This window comes from Hipposideros armiger, unplaced genomic scaffold (assembly GCF_001890085.2).
Source record: "Hipposideros armiger isolate ML-2016 unplaced genomic scaffold, ASM189008v1 scaffold_352, whole genome shotgun sequence".
Classification (NCBI taxonomy): Eukaryota; Metazoa; Chordata; class Mammalia; order Chiroptera; family Hipposideridae; genus Hipposideros; species Hipposideros armiger.
In genome coordinates, this window is record NW_017731702.1 from 611,269 (window position 1) to 631,721 (window position 20,453).

At 41.3% G+C, this 20,453-nt stretch overlaps 1 protein-coding gene across 9 annotated transcripts in view; it reads right to left on the bottom strand.

Annotated features, from left to right (window-relative positions):
- KIF2A (kinesin family member 2A) overlaps window positions 1-806 on the bottom strand; it is a 65,054-nt gene extending 64,248 nt beyond the window's left edge. For 4 of the 9 annotated variants that reach the window (XM_019661563.1, XM_019661564.1, XM_019661565.1 and 1 more), the window contains exon 1: window positions 437-777. In XM_019661563.1, coding sequence (XP_019517108.1) covers window positions 437-500 — 64 coding nt within the window. In that variant the 5' untranslated portion in view covers window positions 501-777. Of the gene's footprint in view, window positions 1-436 lie in introns of all 9 variants that reach the window. The other 5 variants (XM_019661569.1, XM_019661568.1, XM_019661570.1 and 2 more) reach the window with 4 other exon arrangements.
- Window positions 807-20,453: the final 19,647 nt, after the last annotated feature.

Below are 20,453 nucleotides of genomic sequence, written 5' to 3' on the forward strand. Positions count from 1 at the left end.
GATGAGGCCGGAAAATGCAAAGGCCGGGCTGAAACGCGAGGGTGGGTCATCCCTCACCAAGCCCGCTCCCCCCGCCCCTCACCCTCCAGCGAGAATCCCCTGGGAGGATGGAGATCACGGGAGAAGCGAGGGGCCCCGGGCTCGGGACCCTCCACTGCGTCCGCCCGAAGCACCCAGAGACGCCGCCCGCGACAGCCGGGCCTTCCCCCACAGCCCAGACCCCCGCAGGGCCCCTCCCCGCACCCCGGCACTGCAGCGGCACCGGAGATGGACCCCACGCCCGCCTCACACACACTCCACACACAAAAGCGACGCGGCCGCCGCCTTCCCGCCCCCACAGCCCGGCGGAGCAATCAATGAGGTGGCCGGCGCCCGCGTCCCCTCGGTGCACACCCGAATGCAGGGCCCGGCCGGCAGGGGCGGCGGCGCGGCTCACCATCGCTCCGCTTGATCTCCACGTAAATCCCGATCTGGATCTTGCCGAAGTTGGCCGTTGCCATCACCTCATCTGGAGCAGCTGCGGCGGGTCGAGGGAGGGGGACTGGAGGGCGGAAAAGGCGGGGAGGGGGCGGGGTAGGTGTGGGAGGGGGAGCGGTTGCCCGCGGCCGCGCCGGCCCGGGCGACAGCTTGAACGCTAGCCGGGGCCGCGAGGAGCAGCGGCGGGCAGGCAGTCAGAGGACCCGGGCCTGCAGGCCGGCGGGAGGACGCACACGCTGGGGCGTCGGGGTGAAGCGACAGCAGGGGCCGTCAGGCGGCGCGGGGGAGAGTGGGAGGGCCCGCGCCGCCCGCCTGGAGTCGACGCTGGGGAGGCGGGGCCCCGCGCGCCTGCGCAGAGCGCGCCGCCCGCGTCTCTTCCTCTTCGGCCAGCCTCCCCTGGCTACCTCCAGGCGGCCCCGCCCAGCTCCGCGGAGGGACGTGGGGGCGGGGGCCGCGGCTAGGCCGGCTGGAGCTGCGGAGAGCGCGCGGCCCGGCCCCCAATGAGCCGGCGTCGAGTTTGATTTTAGCGCGCGGCCTGGAAGAGGCGGGAACCCCGCGCGACGGGCCTTCCTGGCTCTCTGGCTTCCATGAATTGGCTCTGTTGTCGGAATGGATTAGGGGCACTGTTGTCTCAGGGCTTCCCAAGTGGAGAGCGGGGCTGAGGGATATGAATCTGAAGGCCGACCATTGACAGCATGGGCTCAGTGTTTCAGCTGAGAGCGTAGCCTCTATTGCGACCGGCCCAAGTAACCGACCCAAGGTTTCCCAACTAGTTATGGAAGAAAGGAAGAAACACCTTTGAGATGACACCCACCCTAAGTCGGAATGAGGGTCCACTTCTTCATGGCCTTGCTTTATACTCCTCTCGGCTCAAAAAGAAACCCTGTGCTGGCGCGGCCTTGCCTGTTCAGTTTATGATGCATCTTGCTGGTGTCCTGCCTCTGCTGTAGGGCCTAAGACTTGATCTGCCCTGGCCCATAAAGCCAATAACTATGATTCAAGGACAGAGGGCAGACACATAAGGTTGACACTAAGGTATGCGACTTTTCTTCAGAGTTACTTGACGAGTCTGACCACATCTCCTGTAGAGAGCAAGACTCCGTCCTGGCTGAACCGGAAGGCCACATGCACAGGGACCATGGAAACTGTTTACAGCACTGTGTAAAAATCTCCAAACGTGACTTTTGCTTCTACTATTGGGAATTGATATGAGGAAACAATTTTCGGACCCTACTTTCTCTAGTCATTGTTAGTACCCTTGTAATAATAGTTAAAAATATACAGTTTTAAAATTTTTAAATTGGAAATTATATATATGTGTTAAGTGCATATGTGTATATATGCATATGCCTAGAGTTTTCAACCTAATGTAAGTAATCAAGTCAAGTAGACCTTAAATAAAGTTAAAAGACTCGGGCTTCATCTATAAACATGTTCAAGGCATACTTGTAAAAGAACACAGTTTTTAAAATCCATTCTAACTTAGGAATAACTTAAGTGTAACAAACAAAAAAACACTGGGTAGACAACTTAGAAGATAACTTTTTACATTCCAGAAATGCCGTTACTGTAAATCTCACTTCAAGACCTGTTTCAAAATAAGATTTGACTAAATCAAGTTTTAATTTTTTTAAATACTTAAGGAATATATTAAATTCTTAGGAATTTTATCTGCACTCTCGAGCTCCTGTCTAGTAGACCTCATTCTCTGATGTTTCTATGATTGAGGTATAAAGCATCTATTTATTTGCTTGCAAATTCTTTAAAGAATGCAAAGAAATCAAGCTATACATTTATTAAATTTAAAATTGCTTCATAAAATATGTCTTATCAGGTTGCTGACACATACCTTGCACCCTGTGGGTTATGTAATTAAGAAGTGTAAACCTTTAATCCATATACAAAAGTATTTTTAAAGTATGTACAGCCTGCTCCATAAAAATAGATGACACATGCAACTTGTCAAACACAAAAATCTTTCCATTATAACTCACACCCAAAAACTTATGTTTTGGGGTATAGCCAGCATATGTATTTACCATAACTTGCATCTTGAGCTTTGTGTACAAGTGGCCACCTGAAGAGCAGCCATAAATAAGTGCAATCTGCCTATGGTTCCATCAACATCCTGCATCAAGAATGCTATCTCAGGCTCTGGCATTAGCAAGAGCTATAACCCTAACTAGAAGTGACTGGCACATAGTAGGCACTCAGACATTTGTTGAATGAGTTAACTTATTAAATTCATCTAAATCTCTTATTTCTTTGAAGAGCCTGGAAAATAACTTCCATTCTCCCAACTGTAGAAAGTTTTTGTGAGGGTCAAATTAAATAAAATATGATAGTGCTTTGATATTTATAAAGTATAATACCTGTTAAAAAAACAACAACAAAGTAAAATCATCCTATAAAAAATAACCTAGTACTCTAATCCTCAAATCATTAATTAGAATTTTATGTCTAGTGATATAAAATTAAACAGACTTTGCAGTTTGGCTCTGACCCTTGACATCTCATAATTGAGAGGATAGCAAGACCATTACAGATCTGTTTATATTTTTTTACCCACTCAAGTCCATCCTACCTTAACTGACAGAATAATCTTGCTCAAGGATTTCCATCAAATCATATCCTATTAATAGTGGCTGCTGTTGACCTATCCTGAGTTGATAAATCATTTCAAAAATAAGCATAGTTATAATTCAGCCAAGCCAATCTCCTTATTATGCCTAGATTTAAAAAAAACAAACAAATTCTCTGCTTGGGGGTCATTAGTATATAAACTTGAAGAGATTATTTCAAGGAAGAGGCTGTTAGGCTAATGAGTGAGGTTTGCAGCAGGAGCTAGCACTCACCTTAACCAGTTACCTGCTCCTTTGGGAAGAGCAGAGGCACAACTTGGCTCCAGTTCTAGCTCAGATTAAATGTACTTGTCTACATCATCTTACTGAAATTTTCCACTCAATGTTTGCATCTATTCTCAATTACTTCCACAAAGTTTGTGAATCTCAGATCAAGCGGAGAAAATGGGTAGGGTTGGCAGAAATTTTCTTTGACTTTATTTTCCACTTTCTATCCTGGAGTTTTTTGGAGACTTTTTTGGGTGTCAGTGATTCCCATTCCCATTAATTCACTCAGGTTTTTGTTTGTTTGTTTGTTTTTTTAGCTGAGCCACCTTACTACCTATTGGCAGCTTAGCGGCATAATTCACTCAGGTTTTAATTCTAATTTAAATTGGTGTGATTTCACTGTAAATTATTTTAGTCCTTAAATACATTAAAAACACCGGGTAGATAAAAATCCCAGTTTTACCAGCTCTAAAATATCTGCTCTTTTCTTTATTGGAGTTAGCTCTTCTGCTGCAAACATGTTTAGGCTGCTTTCTCTTGGAAAAAAAAAAAGTCTCTTGATCCTTCTCTTCCTATTTAAATTCCGTTCTATTTTTTACTCTCTACCCGCCCCCCCCCCTGCAAATTCTCAAATGAATGCTCTAAATACCCACTGACTTGATTCCGCATCACTCATTTATTTCCTAACTCCTAAATCTGGAGTCAATCCTTTACTGAACTGTATTTTTAAAAGTCAACAATTACCTTCTAATTACCTCACCATCTTTATTTGCCTTGAATTCTTTGAAGAATGGCCTGCCTGCTTTCTCCCCAACAATACCTTGCCCACTCCTGCCACAGTTTCTACTCTTATGGTAAATGATTTCCCCCCCCCTCCTCCTCCCCTCCTCTTTCCTTCCCTTCTCTATTTAAAGCGTTTCTGTCTGGCAAGGCACAGCTGAAGTCTCCCTTCTTTATGGAATTTATTCCACCCAATCTAATCTATTATAACAGCTCTCCTATCTGGATAATAATCCTCAGCCACATCATCAGAAGCACTTCAGAAAGATTTTAAACAAATACAGAAGCACAAACTCTACTCCAGGCCTAAGGTGTAAAAGCTTCAGGGGAAAACTTAGTGTGGTATATTTTTTAAAAACTCATCAGGAGATTCCGAGGTGTATGCACAATTGGTTCAGAACTATTGATTATCCCTGAATTCCCATAATTCAATATTTTCTGTACATTGTCCACTTAGGGACGGGGGACTGCACTGAGTACACATTGATAGATTATTTTCCTAGTCCACCTTCTATATTACAATTCTTTCACTTACATACTTTTTTTCTTTTTTTTAAGATTTTGATTGGGGAATTGGGGGATGGGAACAGCGCTGGGGAATTGGGGGAAGGGGAACAGACAAGTTGCTGGGGGAAGGGGAACAGACAAGTTGCTGTCCTTTTGTTCTTCAGTCTAGTTGTGGAGGACGTTGCTTCACTGGCCCAAGTTGGCACCATCATTGCGTTCTTCCCTGGCGAGGCAGATCAGTCGCCGACTTCTGGATGGCTACTCACTGCGGCTGCTGGCCGCTCACGCTGGCTGCTGGCTACACACGGTAGCCCATGGCAACCCACTGCCACAGGTGCTGCAGCCCAGCTCCAGGTTGAGCTGTTGTTCAGCATCTTAGCTGTAGAGGGCAGTGTCACTGGCCCTCATATGTGGGATCCGAACCAGGGCCCTCTGGCATCCCAAGCCAGCTCTTAACCAACGCGCCACTCGGCCAGCCCCTCACTTACAAACTTTTTGATAGCATACTTATCAAACTTATTTTGATAATATACTTTTACTTACATTATTTGATAGTGTCGGATTGTATTAATGGTAATCTATTGGTGGAGAGCTAATGTACAAAGCCTTTTAAGGTCCATATGGGACTTAGAGCTATATAGAAATATATGGTGTCATATTCACTTATTATCTACATTAAGATATTCCTAATCTGTATACTTATTAATGTAATGTTTGCTTAATTTTAATTTACATGATTAATTCCTCTCAAGTATAGGAAGTGTAGGGGTTTCCCCTTATACCAGATTTTCACTAATTTTGTAAGTATGAACTCTGATGTTTTGAAAAATATTATATTTTTAATTCCATTAAATATGTATAATAATACAAATCATGCTGTATATACTGTTCTCAAAGTGTCTTTTAAAATATATTTTGGACCTATTTTCAAGTCAGTGTTCATAGATCTAACTCTGTCTTAATAGCTGGCTATTGCTACTGTATGTGTGATTAATAGAAGATAGTGAAAGCAAACATTTAGATAGATATTTAAGGTGTTTCTATTTTTATCTCTTGCTCTTAGCAACAATATTGAGTACATATATTTTGTATACTTGTGTGAATATTTCTTTAAGATAACTTCCTAGAAGTGGAATTGCTAAGCCAAAGATAATCACGTTTACAATTTTGGTAAAATAGAGCAATTTTTTATGTCATTTTAATGTTTTTGATGTAACAATGGTATTTGATCTAAGCAGAGTATATGTTTCACACGGTATTTGATCTAAGCAGAGTATATCATCATTTTTATTATTAATCCATGCCCTGATTTATCCTCTCTCATTACTATGATCTCCAGGTCTCTAACCAACTTCTTGGCCTTGACATACTGCCTTGTTCTGACTTCAGGCTCTTGTACAAAACCTGCCTCAGACTTTCTCCAGACCCCTGCTCTAAATTCACAGTCCAATCTTGTGTAATTTCCAAGGACTAGCTGCTTCCATGCCTCCCTTTTACTCATCACTATGTCATTAATGTAAATCTACACCATAGGCTGGGTCCTCATAATACAATTCCACCCACATCCTTGTCACCTATTCTTATACTCATGGAACAATAACAAACAACACAAACAGTATGTTGTTAAATGCTGATTGTGTGGTACAGGCTAGAAGTAGAGAGTAGAGGAAAGTCATTTAGAAGAGAGCTGTCAGGGAAGACTTCCTGGTGCTAATTTTGTAAATGCTTTTTATGTTTTGTTTATGAGCATTGAAGAAATTCTATTTTACAAAGGGAGTAGGGGTCAAGAGGTGTGGCTTCAGCTAGGCCCTGAAAGATAGCTGAGATCTAAATAGACAGACAACAGAAAAGAAAGCAAACAAGGCAAGAAAAACCATGAGTAAGATATTTTTTAAATGACTACTTTGATGGAGTCATTTTGTCACTAGGTAAGACAGCCCAGTTAAAATATGAAAATCATAATTTCTGTTTTAAATTAAAATTGTGTGTGCAACCAGACATCTATGACCTGTATTTTATCTGTAATGCTCACTCTAAATATGGAGGACTTCATTTTCTACTTCAGTCACTTTTATATTGTTCAACCTTTACGTTAGCATGTATTATTTTTATAATGAAGTTTTTTTCTCAAAGTGTATGATAACAATGAACTATTTTACAGGAGGGAGACTGAAGAGACATATCTGATGAGAGATGCATACACTGAAAGGACTGGAAAAATCTTTAGGTAAGATAATTATGGTGGTCTTTGAGAGCCACACAGAGATGTTGACCTTGGTAGGGGCATCAGTAGGGAACTCCTTAAAAACAGGCATGACATGAAAGTCATAGAGCAGCATCATGTGTGATGGGAGACATGGAGACTTTGAAGTATGACTGACCTGGTTTCAAATACTAGTTTTGCTGCTTCTTATGTGTATGGCCTTGGTCAAGTTACTAATTTTTTTTGACAGGTTTTTTGTTTTTTTTAAGTTACTAATTTTTTTAAGTCTCAATTTTCTCGTCTGTAAAATGGGAATATGTCATAGAGTTTTTTTAATGAATAAATAAAATGAGGTAAGAGCTATAAAGCACTTGGCACAAAGGAGGCTCTTGATAAATAGTTGCTATAATTATTTGAGGAATCTTAGTACAGAAGTATTTTGTCTAATAGATTTGAGGGAGGAGAATTTTCATCAGGACAGCCAGCGAGGAGATTCATGAGAAATCCAGGTTGAAATTGTTCAAGTTTGAATTAGTGGGATGGCAAGAAATAAGAAAGGACAGACAGATGTAAGAGATATCAAGACTAGAAACTGATTACATATGAAATATGGAGGACAAAGGAGAGTAATGTATGCAGTGCTCTGATTTTTAAGAATGGAGGAGATTGTCTTTACCAGATGTTGGAATTCTTCTGGTCCACAGTTACACAAAGTAGAAAGTAGTCCTTCTTAGCATCTCTATAAAATGTAGTTTGGGAAGCAAGAACCAGGCAACATGCAAGTCAAAGAATGTACAGATAACTGATAATTTGGAGAAATATATTAAAGAATATAACTTCAAGATGACAACGTTTTGTTGGGAACTATTATTCTAGTTTATTAACATCAAGTGGTGGTACCATGTAAATTTTGCAACCTCATTAATATCTATAAGAAGAATTACCTACAAGCAATAAAAATTAAAGTATATTTTAACCTAAAACCTCCTTCAGAGTTCAAATTCTTATACACAAAGCAAAACCAAATTATTTGAAAGTGTATTTCATTTTGTATTTTATTTTGATAGAAACCCAGTCAGTCACTTGGGATTTAGTATTGTAGTGAATATTTAATGTTGCCTTCTCAGTAATCCCTTCTCTCTTCCTAGCAGGACCTTGAATTTCTCAATCATATGATTTGAGAGGCGTTTATCCCTCCTTCAACAGTTCCAAGGGTAGGTCCACTCAGTACACTTCATTTCCCTGACCCAATGACCTGTTCATCAATGCAAACATGCCCCACTCTAGGCCAATAAGGTGCGAAAAGACAGTTTTCAGAATTTTTTTGAGTTTTTAGGGAAGCAAACTCTCACTTTTCTGCTAGGAAATGGAGCTGAAGAAAGCAGCTCCAAAGTTGTTGGCAACCATCCTTGTGATCACAAGACAGCCTGGTGAAAACAGAGTCAAAATTGAAGAAGCAGAGGCACAAATTTGAGGGAGAGAAACTGGGTACTTTTTCCAAATTCTTGAGCTGGGCTGAATGAACGCTTATTTGTAGTCAGATCTATCTTTGAATTTTTCTACAACATAATCCATAAATTTGCTTCAATGCTTCAGCTAGTTAGCAGTTGATTTTCTGCTACCACAACCAAAAATCCCAACAAATACAAGTGACAAAGCATTTATGGATGTCAGTACTGTCCTGAGCACTGCAGGACTTTGTCACTGTCACGTGTTAGGTATAACAAATGGATCTCAGGTTAGGGTTTAAATTTGGCAGAGCTTATAGCAGAAGCTGAAGTCACAGGTGCAAATTTCCAGAGGGATATAAAATCTTTAGTAGAATTTAAGATAGTCTTGTTAGTAGATATATTTCAAGTCAGCTTCTAGGAACATTTTCAGCTATCTCCTATCAAACTCTATTTTACCACTTAACCAAGTATTAGGAGAGATACGATTAAAGAAAGCTTAATTTTATTTTATTTTCAAACCTATTAATGAGAAGTATTTCCGCTACATTGAAACATGTAAAATAACGCAGAATTTAAGTTTTCATTTTGAAATCAACTCAGTTTTATATAAGATCCCAACTATAATCTAAAGACGTAGATGCTATTTGAAACAACTCATTAAGTAAACATGTCTTTATTATTGAACTTGAAGATTTAGGGAATCTTTTTTAAAGACATGATTTTTTTCATAAGACTGGAGAAGTGGTTTCCTGTAAATCACATTAAGACTGAAGAGACTGTGGCAGGAGGGGCCCCAAGCCTTGTGGCATTTTTAAGAGTTGCTTTGAAGGACTAGCCAGGGCCGTGGTTAAAGGGTGATAACTAAGAAAATGGATGAGGAGTATCTGCAGAAAAGAAAAGAAAACACAAGTAAACCATGAACTGGTTTCAGAGAAGCCATGAAGGCTTAGTTTACGGTTTGAAAATGTCATGGCTGTAATTGTCACAGAGCCAGAGCAATTCAAAGAGAAGGATCCTGCAGAAGTTTTGGGAAGGCTTAGGTGGGGCATTGGCATGGCCAATTGCCGCGACTATGACATCACAATCAGTAACTTTCCAGGAATTAAAAGAACTTCAAAGAAGACTTGAGGATCAATCAGAGGAATGCATAAACATACTGAATATTAGATATCTTAAGGCATTATCATTAATTTGAGTATGATAATGGTATTGTGGTTCTGTTTCTTTTTTTTTAGGCCCTTTTTTGTTAAAGACAAACACACACACACAACCTACACAGACTTTTATTAAAGTGAAGGGACCATGACTCTTTTTGAATCTTTAATAAAGGTAGAACTTTCAGTCCTTACAAGTTGAAGGGTGGCACAAGAATGTCACCTGTCATGGAAAATGGAAGATTTGAGAATCACAAGTATTCCCTAATTGAGTGGTAGAGACTGTTGGTGATCTTCAGCCTTCCTTGACTTAGCGTGGCCATACGACAGTTCTGGCCAATGGAATGTTGGTAGAATTGAAATGTACCCTTTCAAGCCATCAAACCTTCCATGCATTTTTCTCATTTTCTTTTCCTCTGTCTCAGCTGCAAGACTGGACTCCTAGAAAAGGGTCGAGCTCAAAGCTGGATGGAGTCCGGATCTCTGAATGACTGTGCCTCTTTCCATTGAATTGCTGTGCACCATGAAATGAGTAAGAAGCAACTTTTTATTTTGCTAAGCCACTAACATTTTGGGATTGTTTATTACAGAAATTAGTCTACCACAACTAATATACAAGTTGCCATCAATATGTGAGATTATGAAATGATAACTGAAAGTGGTGGTTTAATTATGACCCAAAGAATTCTCCCTGGTTAGGCTTCCTGGGAAGCAGACCCTGAAATAGAGATGAGCATGTAGGAAGTGTACTGGGAGTCACACCTTTGGGAGAGTGAAGGAAGCGGGACTAGGCAGAAGGAGAAGTGGAACTGTGATGCGGTGACAACAAAGGTCTCTGTCAATTCCTTGGGTAGCTTTAGAGCTAGGATATTCTTTCAGATTTGTCCCAAGTTGAGATGAGGGGGCAGCTGTGTCCTGCACATGGGCTACTTTTGTAATATGGGCACCCCTGGGGGAGAGGAGTGGAGCTTGGATGAGGCAGCTTCCTTTGGTGGGGAGCAGTCCCTGAAGAAGAATTCACTCTGAGCCCTCAGTAGCCAACACTCCTGCAACTAGGGAAGTTAGTACCTTGGTCTTGACACCATGCTAAGGTCCAGCTGCCTGCCGCTTGAAAGAGTTAAAAATCGAGAGATGTAGTTGGTAGAGAGAAAAGCAGGTTTATTCAGAATGCCGGCATTCTGGGAGGATGGCGGACTCCAGTCCAAAGGCCACCTCCCTCTTCCTAGACCCATCAGAAGGTTTTACAGGTACAGAAGATGAAGAACAAAGAAAAGGGGGAGTCGGTGAGGCAGGTCCGAGGGCTGACATCCTTCCTGGGGTCTGGTCTGTTTGAAGACAATGTTATCTCCAGACTGTGGACTTGTATTGGGCTACCGTGGCCAAGGTATTTATGTATATTCCTGTGTCTGGGCGCCTGAGGATGAAGAAATTGCTCTTTTCAGGTTAGGATGTTGTTAATTAATGAGATATGGTTAGCCTTGAGAAAAGGAACAGAGTTATTCAGTTAATCAGTGAGGGGAGAAACAAAGAGAAAATAGCTGAATATGAGGATGAATCAAACTGCAAACTAAGTAAGCTTAATTACAGGTAGCTAGTAGATAGTGAGCTATGCAGTGAGTTAAACTGCAAATGAGCTAAGTCTAACTACGTTATTGATTCCCTGAATTTGACCCATATCGTCTTAAAGGTAGATCTGGGCAGTGCAACACGCATCCACTTCAGGAATATTCCCGAAGCTGGTTTGTGAGTGGCAATGTGCTTCTAATGAATAGGCCAAAGAGCTGTTTATTGTTCATGAAGAAGACTGCCTACTGAGGCCAAGGGATGAGTAAAGTCTGTAGTACATGCTAAGGACATTGAGAAAATATTGGGTTGTCGGAAAAGTCATGACGCATGTTTGCAACAGATAGCACTAGTTCATTTTTGGAAGTACTAGTCATTCACATCTATGTTATTGCTAAGTTATTTGACAGCTGACAGTTCTAGCTTCATTCTAAAAAAAAATTGAGCGATTTGGTTGAGTTTTGGAGATTTTACAAGTTGAAGATGGAAGACCAAACTGTGCATTTTTGCCATATTTTACTGTTTTATTTCCATAAAGGGAAGAATGCACATCAAGCTTGTGAAAAGTTGCGTAAAGTTTACTCTATAAAAATGTCAGTGTCAATGATGGTTTACAAAATTCCATGCTGGTGATTTTAATCTAAATGACGTTCCTAGGTCAGGGAGGCCCACAAAGGTTGATGACAACAAAATAAAGGCATGGATCGAGTCAAATCCATGTTACATGACATGGGAGATTGCAGGAACATTGAACATCCATCATTCAAGCATTCATGACCATCTGAAGAAGCTGGGATATGTAAGCAAGCTCGATATTTGGGTTCCTCATGAACTCAAAGAAGTTCATTTGATGGCAGGTATAAACATCTGCAATATGCTCATTACACTTGAGGAAAAGGATCCTTTTTTTGAAGTGACTGATAACTGGTGATGAGAAGTGGATTGTTTACAGCAATGTGGTGCTCAAACGGTCTTGGTCCTGACGTGATGATTTGCCTCAAATGACATCAAAAGCAGACATTCATCAGAGGAAGGTTATGCTCTCAGTGTGGTGGGATTTTAAAGGTGTCATGTTTTTTGAGCTCCTACCCAGGAACCAAATGATCAATTCAAATGTGTTCTGTCAGCAATTGGACAATTTCAACGAATCCATCATCCAGAAATGTCGAGAGCTTGTTAATTGTAAAGGAGTTGTGTTCCATCACGACAACACGAGATCACACACAAGTTTGATCACCCGTCAAAAATTATTGGAGCTTGGATGGGATGTGTTGCCACACCCACCATACTCGCCTGACCTTGTGCCATCAGACTTCCACTTGTTTCACTCTCTTCAAAATTCCTTGCGTGGTATAATGTTCAATTCAGATGAGGCTATAAAAAAAACTTGTTCAGTTTTTCGCAAATAAAACAGGTCCTTCTATGAATGAGGATTATGAAGCTCACTGAAAGATGTCATAAGGTTATAGAATAAAATGGGCAAAATATCATTGATTGATCTTTGTTCTTTATATAAATAAATGACCTTTAAAAACATAGACAAAATATGTCATGACTTTTCTGACAACCCATTAGTTAACATCAAGACACCAGAAGATGGAAGGAGCAAGAGAATCTTTCCTGAGGTTCTAACTAAAAAATAGCTGGCTAAAGGTAACTGCAAGAAATAAAACGCAGCTTCCACCTGGCTTTCGGATTACAATAATCAAATTCTATTGAAAGCCAGTTGGAGGCTGGTAAGAATGATCAAAATGAGGTTTGCTGAGGTTTTAAAAACTGGATACTTAATATATTTTTAAAGAAAGCAATCTTTCTCTTAATGAATCTTTATTGCTGCAGAATAGTATCTTGAAGGGATAGAAAAGTTGCCCAGAGACAAACTCCATTTGGAGCTTAGGTCTAATGTTTTTAAATTACATTCTGAACTCTGCTTGCTTAGCAGAGTTCAGCTTGAATGAGTGAATAGATCAGCATTGCTCCAGGGGTTCCGAAGAACTTCAGTGAAGGAGTTTCTATTTTTTCCCCTTGAAGTTATTAACACCCCTCCCCCAAAGCAAAAGGAGTAAAATAATGATCATCTGTATTCCCACCACCCCTTATTAATAACTACTAATTAGTTAATAAATAAAAATAGATGTTTTATTCATAGTCAGTCTGATGATCTTTTTTACTTACAAGTATTTTTAAATTGTTATTTTTTTAATAAAAAATGATTGATTGGAATTATACTCAATCATGACTACCTTTGTAATTCACATAATGACATTTAGATAACATTTACTAACTCTTAATACAAATGATGAAAAAGTGGGAACTTGTCCAGGAGTGGAAAGCCCCCTGAGAGCTCAGAGCTACAGAAATAAAACCTCAAGCCAACTCCATGGGTGCTGAGTTGATCTAGTTCATGTTTTTACTGGAGTGCTGACTTCAAAGGCAACTTCCTGAAACCTTGCAAATACTGACCTCTTTCAGAAGCTGGTAATATGAAGCAAAACAAAGTTTCCAACAACTCAGTTGCAATGAATTGTACTTCAGAACAGACGGTTCCTGTTAGAAGTAACCATACCCTGTCATGTAACCCAGCAAACTGTCCTGGATCACCACACTCGAGAATTTTAGGTTCACTTTTTCTAAGTTTTCCGTCCTAGGGAACATCACTCTTTTCAATGGCCATCTCTTGAAAACAGAAATCACAGGCCTTTCCTGTGAAATTAGACATCATAATGTTTAGAGATGTGCGTGTGCATGTGTGCATGTGTGCGTGTGTGCGTGAGTGCGTGTGTGTGTGTGTGTGTGTGTGTGTAAATGCTAATGAATATAAACTATAAAAGGAGTGATTTAGGGTACTCCATAAAAATTCATGACCAATTTTTTTCCCTTTTTGGATAATATAGAAGATATAATACTTAGTGAATCTGCTACCAAAGAATTCTTTCTGAACTGTTTTTGGAATTGAGGGTCCTGAAAAGTGAGAATCTGCAAAATTCCCCTTGAAAATTATTCACTTATTCACCCATTCAACAAACATTGACTGAACGCCTGCTATGTGCCAGGCACTATTGTTAGGTGTGTGGGATGCATCAGTGCACAAAAACAAGATACCTGTCCTCATACGACCGGGAGCTTATATCCTCCTGGGGGAGAGAGAAAATAAATAAAAACATAATGAATGAGTAACTAAGTGACATAGCATGTTAGAGAGTTATAGGTGTATGGAAAAAAGGAAAAACAGAGCAGGATAAGGGGGGTCAGGAATGTTATAGGATGTTATTCATCCTATAATCTACAGGATGAATTAGGGTAGTCAGAGCCAGGCTTATTGAGATAGTGAGATTTGAACAAAGACCAGAGGAGTGTGAAGGATTTTGTTCTGGAACTATGTGTGTAAAGAGCACTGAGCCTGGCGGAGCAGCCACACAAAGGCCTGTCTGGTTGGTTTGAGGGAGAGCAGGAGGAAGCAGAGGGAAAAGTCAAGCTGTGAGAGCCAAGGCCCGTCCCTCAGGGTTGGCCTGAGTCAGGCTAAGACGCCCAGGCCTTTATACTCCCACAGTGCTTTGCCTTAGGATGTAGGCCACCCCGGGATGGCTGTGACCTTGAGCAAGGTGGCTTTCTGCAGCTGAGGGGCTGAGAATGGTGGCCTGTCTACTGACCTCACTGCCAGCAGCCTTCATCGAAGGAACTGCTGGAAGGTACATCTTGGTAGCAATCCCTTTGGCTTCCTTATTCCCAGGATCACCTGTGGTCCATTATGGCTGCTCCAATTCCAGCATTTCGACCAGCAAGGAGAAGGGAAACAAGGAAATACCCTAGTCGTCGTTGCATGCACTATCTCTGCTCATAGTCTATCACTAGAATCTAATCAAGGAAAGCTAGGTTATGTAGCCTTTATTCTTGGTGACTTGGGACAGCAAACAGAAAGGCTATCAAAGTACAACTAACAGTATCTGCGGCTATCATACACCCCATTTTTGTAGGGAAGAGAGAGTGGCTTCACTGCAAGGGAGAATAAATGAAATGCAATCCTTTTAGCTCATTCAGGATTTTGTGCTTTGGATTACTGCGGAATTGAGAGGCAGCAAAGAAACAATATTCTCTTGAAGAGCTCATAGAAAAGAAAACTTTAGAGGAGAAGTGTGACAGCAATTATACAGATGAGGGATAGGCCTGTGAACTTTGGGAATTAATGTGATCAGATTTCTATTCATAGGCTGCTGGGGCTGAGATCAGTGAGGTGGCATTTCAACAGAATAAATTACTGTAGAACTGCTACCTTCTTGACCCCCTCCCTTGGCTTGCTTCTTCTAATTTTTCAGTCTTCATTACTGGCTCTTCTTCCCATTTTGACCCTTTAATTTTGGTATGCTCCTGGTTCTACCTTTAGTCCTCTTCTCTTCTCACAATGAATCACAATGTGTCCTTTTCCTTCATTGGGTCATATACCTCTTTGAGAGTATTATGACCTTTAACCCCAGAAAAATGTCCATCTGAACATCACTAGTTTATTGAACAGAATAAACGTGATGGAGTACAAACATTAAAGTTTGACTTTATTTTTCTCCCATCTCTGACCTCAGTTGTGCTATATCAGTTCTCCTTTACTAGGTAGGTCCTTCATGATGTGTCAGGAAGATCCCACAACTTGCATGCCCTTTTAATCATTAAAAAGCACCAGAGTCCACTTAAAACTCTAATCACATTGCCACTTTTCTACCAGTTGAGGCTTGACCCATGGTCCAAGGACCTTTAAAGTCAGCTCTTTCATTCTTCCTCCACTCTCTCTTCTGATTCACTGGGAGATCACTAGGAGGGAAGGTAGGATTGCCCTGTGTAACTGGCCTCCCTTGGTCTCCCTGGTCCTGTCCTCTATATCTGGACTCTGCCAAGGTGATGTTCTGCTTTGTAGATGAGATGGTGAGTGAGGTTTTCTCTGGGCACTTCTCAGAGTCATCTTGCCATCCTCCAATGCTAAGGACCTCTTTCATTCTCTACTCCTGGTATAGACTGAATGTTTATGTTCCTCCCTCCCACCCCCAAATTAATATGTTGAAATCCTAATTCTCAATGTGATGGCATCAGAAAGTGGGGCCTTTGAGAGATGATTAGGTTATGGAAGTGGAGCCCTCCTGAATGGGAGTAGTGCTCTTATAAAAGACACCGCAGAGAGAGCCCTAGTCCCTTCCACCATGTGAGGGTGCAGCGAGAAGTTGGCCACCTGTGAACAAGGAAGCAGGCCCTCCCCAGACACTGCACTGCCAGCGCCTTGATCTCAGACTTCCCAGCCCCTACAACTGTGGGAAATAAATGCCTGTTGTTTATAAGCCACGCACTCCGTAGTATAGTGTTACAGCAGCCTGCACACACTAAGAGACAACTCCCAAGACCTTGTCTGGAAGAACATCACCTCTTTTAGCTGGTGGCTGCCTAGATAGCCTTATAGCTTCTGCTTTGTCCTTTGTCCTCCAGGCTCCTTCAGTACTCTTATTTTCTACATATAATTACACATACACACAACATTTGCATTCTTCAAATAGGCAGATCTCAAAGGAAGAGAATGGGTTGAGCAGCACGTACCTCAATTCCTTCCTCCAAACTCACCAATTAGGTGCCTGTCTCCTCTGTGGAAAGCTGAGAGTGAAGAGGAAAAAGGAGGACTGAAGTGTTACTCTAATGGAGGTCCCACAGCATGGAAACATCAGGCGTGTGGGGGGAAAGTGTTCCTGGTTAATAGTCTATTTGTAACTATCTGCTATAGATCTACCCTTGAATAAGTCACACAGGCATATTGAACTTAAGACCTATCATAATGAATTTATTAGTTTTAAATCCATTGCAACCTCAGAATCTGTGTTTCTATCTGTATTTTTTATCTAACCAACCACCTAATTGCTCAGGGAAAAAAACTGGGAATCATTGGGCCCTCCTTGACCTCCACACCATCCCAGTCAATCACCAGGAGACTTTATCTCTTAAATTTTACTTCCCTCTTTGATCTCGTTATTTCTACTGCCTTAGTTGAGGCTCCTACTACCTCTCATTTGGATTATTACAACAACTTCCTAATAAATCTCTCTCTGTATCCATATTTATCTTCCTCAAATCCATTTTGCAATATCACATGTAGAGTAATCTTTCTAAAATTCAGATGTCATCCAGTGAGACTCCTATCTAAAATGCTCTAGTGGCCGCCCTTTGCTGATGTGTTGAAGAAGTTTTCAGAAAAGATAATCTATAGATTACAGCTTTAACTACATTATTTAGCCATAAAAGAGGATCTAGGCTTTACAACACCCACCTCCTTCTAAGATTTTGGTGACAACAGTAGATTTGCTAATCACTGACTTCAGCATCTGGGAGTTTAATGCCTATGTTTAAACAGGAATGGTTTTTGATGCTACCTACTCTTTTTCGTTTTGTGTGCTTTGGTGAAAAAGAAAGTGTTCTCTGAAAGGTATAAAGACTGCCATGATAAATGTTGTTATTACGGTAAAATACAAAACAAAACTCTTGAATGTGAAAATGTGGAAGAATATGTTTCTGATCTAGTTTTTAAAAGGAAGAGAAATTATGATTAGAGTAAAGTTATCTCTGTAGAGTGTAACTGTCTTAGTCCATTTGGGCTGCTGTAACAAAATGCCAGAGACTAGGCAGTTTATAAATAGATTTATTCCTCCCAGCTCTGAAGGTTGGCAAGTCCAAGATCAAGGTGCTGGCATAGCTGGTATCTGCTGAGAGCTGGCTTTTTATTTTTTATTTTATTTTTTTAAGATTTTTTTATTGGGGAATTGGGGAAGGGGACCAGCCAAGTTGTTGTTCTTCAATCTTTGTTGTGGAGGGCGCCAGTAGCCATCTGGCTTCCAGTTGGCAGCTCGTGGCCTCTAAGCTCAAGGTGCTGTGTTCAATTTTAGTTGCGGGTGGGCGTAGCCACCATCCCATACAGGAGTCGAACCATCAGCCTTGTTGTTAAGAGTGCACGCTCTATCCACTGAGCCATCCGGGCGGCAGCTCAGCTCAAGGTGCTGTGTTCAGTCTTAATTGCAGGTGGGCATAGCCACCATCCCATGCGGGAGTCAAACCTGGCAGCCTTGTTGTTAAGAGCTCTCTGAGAGCTGACTTTTTTTTTTTTAAAGATTTTATTGGGGAATTGGGGGGAGGGAAACAGCGTTGGGGAATCGGGGAAGGGAAACAGATAGGTAGACAAATTGCTGTTTTTGTTCTTCAGTCTAGTTGTGGAGGACGTTGTTTCACTGGCCCATGTTGATATGATCATTGTGCTCTTCCCGGGTGAGGCAATCGGTTGCCGGTCATTGGTCGGCTGCTCACAGCGGTTGCCGGCCGCTCACATAGCTCACAGCAGCCCACTGCAGCCCAGCTCCAGGTCGAGCTGTTGTTCATCATCTTAGCTATAGAGGGCGAGCATCACTGGCCCACATGTGGGATCCGAACTGCAGCCCTGCAGCTCAGAGATGGTGCTCCCAAGCGAGCTCTTAACCAGCTGAGCCACTCGGCCGTCCTGAGAACTGACTTTTTAGATGGCTGTCTTTTTGCTGCCTCATATGGCAGAAGGAACAAGTGATATTTCTTGGGCCTGTTTCATAAAGGCACTTATTCCATTTATGAGTGCTTTGCCTTCATGACCTAATCATTGCCCGAAGATCCCATCTCCTAATCCCTTCACCTTGGAAGTTAGGATTTCAATGTATAAATTTTGAGGGATCACAAACATTCAAACCATAGAAGTTACTATCATGTGAACAGCTTCTAATCAGTAGGGATATTCTGTGTGTGTGTGGTGGGGGGACTGAGAAGAATGAAGACTATTCTTAGATCTTTTCCCCAATGCCCCCAAATGCCAACATTCATTTTATTGTTTATCACACACTGCATTCACCACTTCTTAGACAGTACCACCAAAGTCAGTATTAGAACTAGGTAAACATGATCTCAGCAACACCAGTGTTCTCTGCTCATCCCTGCCTTTGTGTGGGCCAAAGGAAGAAGCATATACCAACCTTCTCTACTGCTTGTTGGGTTGGCTTGCTCATTTTTTCCCCTTGACCTCCATGTTTCCAGGCTTCAGGCCTTTTCACATTGCTGGGACTATGTTTTATGCCATTAAGCTCTTTCCATCAAATTTTAGCCTTCATTTGCAGTCTTGTCATTTGTTCACTTGTTTTTGCTTTGAGGTTCAAATTTTGACATAATGATCTTCTCAATCAAACTCATCAATGCCAACGTTTACTGTCCATTATAATTATAATTCCTTTAAGTAATAAATGGTCAACTCCTAAAAATGAGTTCTGTGAATTTTGGCATATTTACATTTTTTTCTATCTTCTCTTTCTTTACAGATATTTCATTATCAAAATGTCACACATATTATAAAATCTGTGTGTTTTCTTCACTTGTGAATATAATGTTTTAAAATCAATGATAGACAAAGTAAATGTGCTCTAAGCTTCTGCATAATTACTCAATCCAATGCCTATAGTCTAGATGAGAAAAATTATAAAGCTTTTGTCAGTCACACACAGGGACAGACAACCCAAAGAGAGGTAGAACCATTAAATTGTAATACTCTGCACAAAGATGGGGAGACAGAGTCCCAAACAAACCTACAATTCACTTGTTTGGCCCTGCCCAATATTAGGTATTTGTCAGCCTGATTATATAGTAATCAGAAGCTTAGCAGTAGCAAATTACATAGAGCTAAGAAATCCTTCAAATGGATTTGTCCCTAAATTTATGGTTTTCCTTGTGTCATTATTTTTGTAGCATTTGTGTAGTGGTTTAAATTAATACTTTACTATGTCCTGTTTTTCCTTTTTAAACTCATTCACCCAAATTCATCCAAAATACTTTTTGAATTAGGAACTTGTGCATGGAACACTGTAAATTCTAATAAACATTTGTTAAATGAATACATATAAATAAGACAGAATAATACATTTTTTGATCCATGGGTTCTTAACTTTTTTGTGTCTGGACCCTTTGGGCAGAATGATGAAGCCTTTGGACCCTTTTAGAATACTGTAATTTTTTTTTTTAAAGATTTTATTGGGGAATTGGGGGATGGGAACAGCGCTGGGGAATTGGGGGAAGGGGAACAGACAAGTTGCTGTCCTTTTGTTGTTCAGTCTAGTTGTGGAGGACGTCACTTCGCTGGCCCATGTTGGTATTATCATTGAGCTCAAACCAGGTGAGGCAGTTGCTCTCTGGCCGCTGGACAGCTGCTCAAGGCGGCTCACGGCAGCTCATGAAAGCGCACGCCAGCTGCTGGCCAGCCTCACTGCAGCCTATGCCATCGACGGCGACTCATGGCAGCCCAGCTCCAGGTGGAGCTGCTGTTCACCATCTTAGCTGTAGAGGGTGCTGGCCCCCATGTGGGATCCAAACCAGGGCCCTGCTGCTCAGAGTTGGCATCCCAAGCCAACTCATGATAATGTGCCACTTGGCCGGCCAGAATACTGTA